Genomic DNA, 9,908 nt, shown 5'->3' with positions numbered 1-9,908 from the left:
CATCCGCTTCCTACTCACACTACAGATGTCTTCCACAAACAACATATTCCACGGAAGACTGGAGATTCCTCCCTGACCTCATCTGTCAACCTGTCCATCACCAATGCAAAAAAGAAAGATCTCAGAACCCCACCCCCACTTTCATCCTATCTGCCACTCCTACCACACACAACAAACAAACACTTGAACCCTGTTTATACAGTCTCACGGCATTTTGTTCAGGATGTATACTAATATAAAAGTGCTTTCGTAAGTTAAATAAAATAAAACAAAATAAAACAAAATAAAAATATTTTTACCCGCCGTTAACCTCCTGTAGAGTAGGGGGCGGCATTTCTTCTCAGAGCTGTTGGGCAGAATCGATGACAGAAGAAAGGAACAATTTGTCCCACCGGCGTTTTATTTAGCAGCAGAAGGTCGTTCGCAGCTGGCAGCAGTTTGGCAATATTTATAGCCAGAAAGTGACGTAAATAATTTAACTTTGTTTGAAGTTTGGAACTCGACGCGTGGAGTAATGTGAGTATTACGTAAAAAAAAAACAGCGGAACGTAACCATACGTCGTGATTGGTTGGGCTGTTGGAAATCTTGCTAGCTAACGTTAGCAGCTGACTGCCGTAACTAACGATAGTTACGCTCGCAGTTCGGAAAGCGGCTGTGCTAACGCTACTTGTTCATTAATATACCCGCACCGAAGCAGCGTGCAGGTTGGACTGGACCCTTGAATCTCTGTGCCCTCGGTCTTAAAGCAGACCCCGGGCTAGCTCGACAGACCCAGGATCTCCCTCTCTTGAAGCGGAGAGGCTGACTTGATGGCAGCCTCGACCGGTGCCCGGAGATTACCCATGGGTGTTCGGACGTTCAGTGACTTTCTCCAGATCGCCACTGTGGGATCCCCTCGCTCGTGTCGCACGGCGGTGCAAAGAGGATGCCTGCGACAAAACATCAGGTGAGCCCATCGGGGAGTTACTGGAGGCTGTTATTATTATGGTTAACAGCACCGAGCTGGTCATTCAGTACAGAGGAACTGACGCTCTGCCGCCACTGAGAGCGGACGATATATAACGAGAAGGTCACTAGATAATGTTATCAAGCTCCATAATTCTGGTTTCTTATCTTTAAAGTGTGACCAGCCTCCATTTGAGAAGCAACTGCTGATTAGTGTAACAGAACTACCAATAACTAGAACTGTCTCACCAGGTAAAGGCAGCTGTTAACAACTGCCTTCGACATGGGTTCTGCAGTCCAGTCTTCTTTAATGTTTTTGTAGAATACATACATAAACATAAATGAAAACAAGCAAGTTAATCGTTATAATTGTGCCATGTTGCTGGTGAAAACTAATTACAAGAAGCTAACTTGATAAAGAAGGATATTAACTACGTTTGCACTGTTGTATTGACTTCACATAACTGTAAAATCACAACTATAAACCACTCAACTTTGTTCTTTCATGCATGAAATATAAACATTACAGAATACCCACAGTTATTTTATTCCATAAGTAAACTGCTGAAAGTAAGAGCTGAAGAATGGTGTAAAAAATTGGGGGGGGGGCTTATCCATAATGGATAACATGTTTCCAAAATGTGGAGAACAGTTTCCAAAACAGCCTGTTTGTGGTAGCAGTGAATAGTATGATGCATTGACTTAATGAATGAATGTTTTCATGTTTTGGGAAGCACACACACACATAATCACTTGCATTAACTAGTGATCAGAATCAGAATACTTTATTGATCCCTGGGGGAAATTATTTTTTGTTACAGTGCTCCATTTTAAACCAACATTAAGACAAGACAGACAATACACTAACTAAGAATAGTATAATATATACATATATATACATACATAAGTCACTCATAAATAAATAGTCTGATCACCCTGATCACAACCCATTTGATCAGGTTGACCTTGATCGAGGTAAACGTTGTGTTAATGGGTCTTTAGATGAAAGAATAAAAGAAATCACTGCTTCACTGCTGTTTAACTTGATTCCAACAAATGGCAAACAAATTCTCTCATAACCTATGATGTCTTATGGTAAAGTTATATAAAAACTTGAAAACTGGTGCTTCATTTAAGTGGAATATTTTATTCACAAGGATCTAATGTTTTGTGTCATAATTTGATACAGCAATATTTTAATTTGCTTATTTAGTTTGATCCTTGACTCTCAGTATGAGGGAAAAAATGTTGCTCACCCCTATCCTACAGGCTACCTTCCAGAAAGCACAAAGCTAATTTGTTCAACCAGAGCAGGTAGGTGTCACCTTACAGCTTTTTGCTATTCACAAAAAAAGACCAGACGTGGAAAATACCAGCATGCTCTCAACACTGACCTTTCATAACTCTCTGGTCCATCCATGCACTCACTGACTGTTGAAACTGGAAAGCAGTGGACCTATTTTGTTGCAGACTGCACTCTTTCTAGATAGGGGCTTATGGCACATCACTTCAACACAGATTCTAATTACCTTTCCAGACACTTGTCGTCATGTGGCATTTTGATGACAAGAAGTCCCAGGGTGCTTTGCCTTCAAGATTGTGACACAATGACAGCGGTTTCCCAAAGCAGAAGCTTCATCAGCCTCACCAACAAAAGGAAGGAGTACTCTGAACGTAGAATACTTGGGTAAGTATTGATGAGCCTTTTTATAATCATAAATTTGATCATTAATACAAAAAATTAATTAAAAGGATATTCCTGTTACAGGTATTCTATGCAGGAAATGTATGATGTTGTGGCCAACGTTGATGAGTACAAGCACTTTGTGCCTTGGTGTAAGAAGTCCCAGACCATCATGAAAAGAGCAGGTCACTCCAAAGCCCAGCTTGAAGTGGGATTTCCTCCAGTAGTGGAAAGATACACATCTATGATCACTAATGTTAGACCTCATCTAGTCAAAGTAAGTAATGGTAGAGAAATATTATCCCAGTCTTTTTGAATTGTGATATGTGATTTTTAATGCTCCATCTGTTGCTAGAATTTGTTTATATAGAAACGATATGACTGAAACACAATTTCTGTGTTTTACAACTTTTAATTATTGTCTTTGTTTTTGTTATTTGTAGGCAGTGTGTACAGATGGAAAGCTCTTCAATCACCTGGAGACGATATGGCGCTTTAGTCCTGGCATTCCCGGTTACCCTCGTACCTGCACCGTAGACTTTTCTGTAAGTAGCCTGTGCCTCACTTTAGCCTGTAGCTCACTTTAACTGCTTGTGTGTACTAAACACCACATGGGATAGATGATACATCAGAAGACTGATATCATTAAAGTCTGTATTCATGCTCATTAGTTAATGGGTTTTTTTTATGCTGTGAAAAAGCACAAATGTAAAAATTACACTTTGTGGTTTTATGAGTGGTTACGTGTGGTTTTTCCTTCATCTACAGTGAACAAGATGAAGGAAGAGAGACCACCCGTGGAAGTGTTTCCCAAACATTTGATTTACTTGTGTCAGCCTCCTAGGTTTAACAGCAGCTACCCAATTATATCGCACTTTTTCTTTATATCTATTCAAGAGATGATTTACTGTTTGGTTGGCAGTCTCCAACTTCTTATTTTAAAAGGTCAGTTGCTTCTTATCAGCAGCTCCTGCCCCCTTCCTGTCTAATTTGTTCATTTTGGCTGAAGACTAGCAGTGGCCACTATCGTTTCACTCTCTCTAAAGGGTTTGTTGTCCTGTGGTCAGACTCCAGCTCCACCCTCTTTAACTGCAAGTTAAAGGAAATGCCACCAGAACAAGATCTATTTCTGCAGGAAACCTTTCAGTCAGGTGTTTGTTTGTTTTTTTTTGTTGTGTTTTTGTTTTTTGTTTTAAACCATCAGACTGGCTTCGTTCCACTTTTTTCACTCTTTATGCTAAGCTAACTGTGTTCCAATCTCATCTGATATCTTTGCAAGAACACAAATGAGCTTAGCTTTAACCTATCATGCCCACTATATATATTTGCCGTATTTCTTTAAACTAAATTATTATGTTTCTGTGTGTTTAACAGATATCCTTCGAGTTCCGCTCTTTGCTGCACTCACAGTTAGCCACCATGTTCTTCGATGAAGTGGTAAAGCAGAATGTTGCTGCATTCGAGCGGCGAGCCGGCAAGCTTTACGGCCCAGAGACTCGCATCCCACGAGAGCTGATGTTTCATGAGGTGCATCAGACGTGATCTCAGCAACTGTACGTCTTCATCTGGCCTTAAACCGTACCCTCTTTATTCCCTCAATAAACTTGCATGATGTGGCTTAGCAGGCCACTACATCAAATCTCCACTGCTTCATAGATGTTATAGCGGCTACCAAAGGTGTAGCGCATCTAACGCTTGCAAACATAATGTTGTAATTCCTGCCTTAGTAAATTTTTGCTCACATCCCTTCTCATTGTGTTACGTTTGTCCATTTTCTGTCTACCTCCAGATCCTTGTTTAGCAGAAAGAACAGTAAGTCATCGCAGCATTGTTACATTGTGCTGGACACTCAGTTATTACTTTAAACTTAAACTTCGGTTTTTCTATAAGACACAGTCCCTTTTGCCGAAGCAGTTGTCTCACTGTAACTTGAGGTTACTACTATCAAGTGAACTTCAGCTCTAATATATTGGGAAAGCACATTCTTTGCTTTTACACTTAGCATTGACTTCATTTCAAATGGAAATAGTAATATATAGTTTGAAATAAAGTACTGGTATTGCTGCAAAATAATATTGCTTTTAGTTCTTTAATTTATTCAGCAGCACTTTTCAACCAGTTTTATAGGGGTTCATATTGACAGTGCCATGCTATAAGAGCATTATTGTAGGTTAGTATGAAGTGCAAAGGAGGAAAATTAGCTGTGGCCTCAGTATGCTAGGATTTGAGAAATGTCACTTTAACTTGGATGCTGTGAGGATTGGGCTTTAGAACGTTAAAAAAGAAAAATTAGCATAGTAGTTTTAATACTGCCTTGTTTTACAGCCCAGCACTAGTATCAGTCAGTAAAGGTGGGGAAATAAGAATTAGCACAACCAAGAACCCCTGTTGAAACTGAAAAATCTGCAGTACTGTAAAAGGTATCACAAAGAATGTAAGAAGAGTACAATGTTACACTCAAAAATTATCTTTATGATCGATTAAAAACAAAAGAAGAATTGGAAATTAAAGATGGCTTCTTGTGATTTGAATGTGGCTTATATTGTAATTGGATCAAAAATAAACATTGCCATGTTATGTGGATTCTAACTGTTAGGAGTCAGTTTAGGTTATAGTTTAAAAAATGTAGGTGTGTCCTTGCTTAGTGGGCTGTTTTGTGTTTAGATTGTTTGAAGGTGATCCGGAGGATGAAACACTCGAGTCATCTATCTATAAATTGTAGCGGTGGGCTGTAGAATAAAACATTACTTATTTATCAATGAGTTTCATGCTTATTTGTTGACATTTCGGCTTATCTTTACACACATTTTGATGCATGGATATAAGTAACAAAGGCAAATATATTTGTAGCATTTATGTGTTGCATTGTCAGGACTTGACTTAAATTTAAAATCAAGCAGCCCCTTCACAGTATTCTGTGATAAAGGGCTATTAAAGGTAACTGATTGTATTTTGCTACATTTTAAAGGTGACTCGTAAGTTGCTAAAGAAGTAATTTAGTGTGACCTTCTCTGTGAAAAATGTTTCATTTTGTCCAAATGGTCCAGTAAACCTAAAAGGTTTTTTCGTATTTTTGTAAAACTGAAGTATGTTGTTTTATTTTTGGTTAGTAAAGTGATTTGGGAATTGAGGAAAAATGAGTCATCAAAACCCAATACAGGCGTATTCAGTCTGAGAATCACTGTTACTATTTAAAAAAATAAATAAATACATTTAAAAATGGTTTGAGGTAAAATCATTGAATACCACTTTTGTGTATTATGTTGCAATTTGGCCTTTGCTTCTTTTCAAATTTTGATAGTACACAATCAAGATATGATTGAAGTGTAGTTCCAGCGTCTTTTTTTTTTTTTTTTCTTAGTTTAACAAAAGTATTGCATTAACTGTAGTTTTATTTAAGATGGTCCTACCATTGCCAGACTCAAAGTGGACTAACATAATTATAAATAATGTTAATGAAAATTTTGTGTCGTGTTTTTAACGTTGCATCACATTATAATTCATCTTTACTCAAGTTTTTTTTTTTTTGTCTTTAAGTGTATTACAGAGAGTTTGTTTTTCATTGTAAGTGCCAATCCTTATTGGAAAAAAAGGGGCAGTGTAAACAGAAATATTTTCCGAATTAGCCTATTATGCTTTTCCTGATTTTCTGACATATACATATAGATTCTTATAATAGTGAATGCTCGTATTAAATATGCCAAAAATTGAACATAATGAGGTCAGCGTATGCACAAGTAATGCCTGTGAGCCAAACGCTCAGGTTCCAGGCAGGTTTTTCTACTGTCTGCACTATATGATGTCAGTGACAGTGGTTATCTCAGGCACACTGCTTGGGTTATGAGCTCAGAAGCCCCGCCCACCTGCTGTTCTAACCTCCTGTTTGTAAAGGCTGCCCAATCAGAAAGGTGGAGGAACTAAAACAGGTTATTTCAGACAGTGGATGAACTGAGGGGCTGCACCAAGCTGTAGTATAAGATGAACTGATAAATGAACTGTGACTCATGCAAAAGCTACTCTAGTACAGTCCAGATGAGCATAAAGGGTTCACTTGAAATTATTGTAACCCTTCGACCCCTCTGTACATTTCCACATCAATATTCATGCTGCAGGCGTATTAATGACCACTGGTCTTAATACGGGCAGCCTTGTATGTATAAAAGGAGATATAAATAAATATCAGTCACTTGTTGCTTCAATCAAAATTATTTTCACTGTTTTGGATTTCAGTTGCTTTTTTTTGCAAGCAGAAAATGTATCTATGTAAATATCGGTGTGTTTTAAATTTGTATTTAAATAAAAAGGAGCTGTCACATTTTGCGTATGTGCTTTTTTTTAAAGGTGATTGATAAAACAAAAACAAAACCGACTCCTGAAGGTATACCTGCATTAGTGCTTGAGCATTGTGTCCTTCACTTGCAGCAGCTGCGTTGTAATGCATTTAGATGACACCAGGTACCGTTTTTAGACTGAGCTTGTGTTCCAGAGGATTGCATTGAGTTGATGTCCCTTAGCACTGGTTGCCTTTGTTGCACAAGTGGAGTGGAAAGAGTGGCACAGCTCAGCTGACCAGCAAGAAACCAGAGTGGGGTGATGGTATTTGGGCCAGTTATTAATAACAGCACATAGGAGAGGTGGGCATTTGGACCATCTTCTTCTCATGATCACAGTATGGGATAAAGACTAATTGAAATTGGAGCATTACAACAGGAATCATTGATGATCATGATATTCTTAAATGAGCAGGTTTTGTATCTGGTTTTTGAATTCAAACACTTCTTTACGCTCTTGCCTAGAGCTGTATGTCTCATCGGAAAGAGAAAATTACTCAAAGTTTACAGTGTAAATACATTTTTTTTTTACATTGTGCCATCATCCTCATGTTACAAACATGACGAGAATTTACCTAACTGACCTCACCTGTCACTGTCATAAATCATTTTGAAATGGCACACACCATTGCAAGAAAAAAAAAGTCTGTAATCCCTTTGAAGTTATCAAGTAGCACTAATCACTCATAAAATATATTTTTTTTTATCTAAAGTCACAACAGCTGACAAGTTCAACATCTTTAAACATTTATGCTTTTCATATTTTATGGTCCACACTGAATAACCACACAGTGTGAGATGGAAAAAGGTAAACCTCTGTGGAACAGCTTCTCCAAAAGGAGAAGTGAGTTTTGAGGTCAAGTGTTCCAGCTAAGGATCTCATTTTGGAAGTGTGAGTTGAAGAGGTGCCCTTCCTATAAATAAAGGCATTCAAAGTGTGTGAACTGACAAGAAGTGATGTTCTCAGTAAAGATTGCTCAGTGTGAATGGTCTTTGAATCAGGAGCATTACAGCGACACACAAAGTCCACAATAAGGGAAATTAACTGCTGTTAACAAATGGACATAAGGTTTACTAATGAATTCATTGGTTTGAAGATCATTATCTGGTTATTATAAAAATGCAAATTATGTTTATACATCTTAGTAAACTGCTAATATTTACTGTGTAAAGCATTTTCAAAAATTATTTGGATGCAAGTGTAAAGTCTAATACTTGTTTGAATAGATAATAAGTAGGTAGGTAAGGGTGTAAATCACCAGACTGAAGCTGGAGAATGCAGTTTTGGTCCTGTTATATTCACTGTTTATTACATTTGCTCCTGAATTTTAGGTACACTTGTTCAACTGCTCTTTAACCCAAATATCTAATCAGCCGATCGCATGGCAACAACTCAATTCATTTAGGCATGCATGGCATGGTCAAGATGAACTTGTGATGCTCCAGTCAAGCATCTGAATGGGGAACAAAATGAAATGTCTAAGGAGCTTGGAAACAAAAGCGTCTGGACTTCTTTTCTTTAAGTTTTGTCTTGAAGATGTTTCACCTTTCATCCGAGAAGCTTCTTCAGTTCTAAGCGCAATTGGTGGAGAGTCCCAGATTTTAAGCCCTATGGGAGTGTCCGCAAGAGGGTCATGGACCCTCTATTGATCCTCTACCTAATCACAAGGTCCAAGGTCTGAAAACGGGTGTGTCTCACAGTCAGCCAAGGTTTCAGGTGAATCCATTGTGAAACCCATCCCCACCCTATCATGTGATTTATTGAGGTCAAATTGCCCAGGATGTGAGTGGGCATTAAGGCATCAGTTAACACCTTACGGTAGTTTAACCTAACCAAGAAACTTAAAAGGTAGGAACACAACAAAGGATGTCAATATAAAAATATAGATGGCAGACAGTTGGTGTGGTGAACCACCGCCTCTGTTCAAAGATGGCCGTTCACAGTTGACATAGATGGGTTCTTTCACACCATCCTTCTGCTCTGTCCAAAATGGGAACACTGGCATCCTCCTTTAGATGCAGATGTCCTGTGGAGGTGGCTCTTCTATGTTGTGCCATGCTTTTATGAAGTGTCTGTTTGGTCTCTCCGATGTAGAGGTCTGAGCATTCCTCGCTGCACTGTAGAGCATACACTACCTTGTTAAGTTAGTGTTTAGGAGTTTTGTCTTTGCAAGCTCCTTAGACTACGATGACCTGGATGACTGAGAACCTTCACAGACACTTGACAAATCTTGGATCCGATAGAATCCAGCAGCAGAAGAGCACACTGGGTGCCACTCCGGTCAGATAATAGAAAACTGAGGCTCACCATAACTGGAAAACAGTAGACTGAATGTTGGGTTGATGAATTTCCATTGCTGTTGGTATAAACAGCCTGAAAGCATGCTTCCCACACTGGCTTGTATCAACCGTTCAGGCTGTTGCTGGAACCTTATGAGTGATATTTTCCTCAGCCCAGTTTAGATTCCAACTGTACCAACTGAGTATCGTTTAAACGTCAAAGACATTCACATTATAGATGTACAGCCAACAGATCAGAAGCAACTGTGTAATGCTATCATGTAAATATGGACAAAAGAAATTTCCACTATCTTGCTAAATGCCATGATGAAATAAGGCAGTAATGAAAACAAGAGTCTAACCTGGTACTAGCAGGGTGTAACTAACAGTGTCCAGTAAGTGTATAATACGGTATCTAACAAGTGCAAATTTAATTGTTAAAAATTTTTTTTTTCCACAGCCATTAATAATGATTGTTAACTATTATTTCAGTCCTTTTTAAATCGTGAAAGCTTAACAACTGTTAGCAATGGCTAAAAGACAGCGTTTTGTGAGACTGTGTTTGTGTATTACAAGGAGGGTATAGACCATTTGGGTAATCACTTCAGAAATCCTGGTAATTTCAAAGGTTACATGCAACTGGACCTGGAATTACATCACAATTTCT

General features: G+C 38.4%; 1 protein-coding gene across 5 annotated transcripts; it reads left to right on the top strand.

Moving 5' to 3' along the window:
* Positions 1 to 322: 322 nt before the first annotated feature.
* Positions 323 to 5,389, top strand: coq10a (coenzyme Q10A). Of its 5 annotated transcripts, none has more exons than XM_026155350.1 (6): positions 323 to 947; positions 2,484 to 2,633; positions 2,715 to 2,907; positions 3,074 to 3,175; positions 4,005 to 4,183; positions 4,420 to 5,389. In XM_026155350.1, exons 1-5 carry the CDS (start codon positions 811 to 813, stop codon positions 4,170 to 4,172), a joined length of 750 nt encoding a protein of 249 aa, XP_026011135.1. In that variant the 5' UTR covers positions 323 to 810; the 3' UTR covers positions 4,173 to 4,183; positions 4,420 to 5,389. The 5 variants fall into 5 exon arrangements, with proteins under 5 accessions (XP_026011135.1, XP_026011138.1, XP_026011137.1 ...); XM_026155353.1 differs by lacking the exon at positions 4,420 to 5,389 and having other exon boundaries at positions 324 to 516; positions 751 to 947; positions 4,005 to 4,376; XM_026155352.1 differs by lacking the exon at positions 4,420 to 5,389 and having other exon boundaries at positions 324 to 516; positions 748 to 947; positions 4,005 to 4,376.
* The last annotated feature ends 4,519 nt before the right edge of the window (positions 5,390 to 9,908 follow it).

This window comes from Astatotilapia calliptera, chromosome 20 (assembly GCF_900246225.1).
Source record: "Astatotilapia calliptera chromosome 20, fAstCal1.2, whole genome shotgun sequence".
Classification (NCBI taxonomy): Eukaryota; Metazoa; Chordata; class Actinopteri; order Cichliformes; family Cichlidae; genus Astatotilapia; species Astatotilapia calliptera.
Note: the sequence above shows the minus strand (reverse complement) of the source record. Positions and strands in the feature narration are given on the sequence as shown.

Excerpts from the sequence above, each read along its gene's own strand:
- coq10a (XM_026155350.1), top strand. The coding sequence starts at position 811 with ATGGCAGCCTCGACCGGTGCCCGGAGATTACCCATGGGTGTTCGGACG. Across the intron at positions 2,634-2,714 it reads TCTGAACGTAGAATACTTGG|GTATTCTATGCAGGAAATGT; the intron begins GTAAGTATTGAT and ends TTCCTGTTACAG. Across the intron at positions 3,176-4,004 it reads CCTGCACCGTAGACTTTTCT|ATATCCTTCGAGTTCCGCTC; the intron begins GTAAGTAGCCTG and ends TGTGTTTAACAG.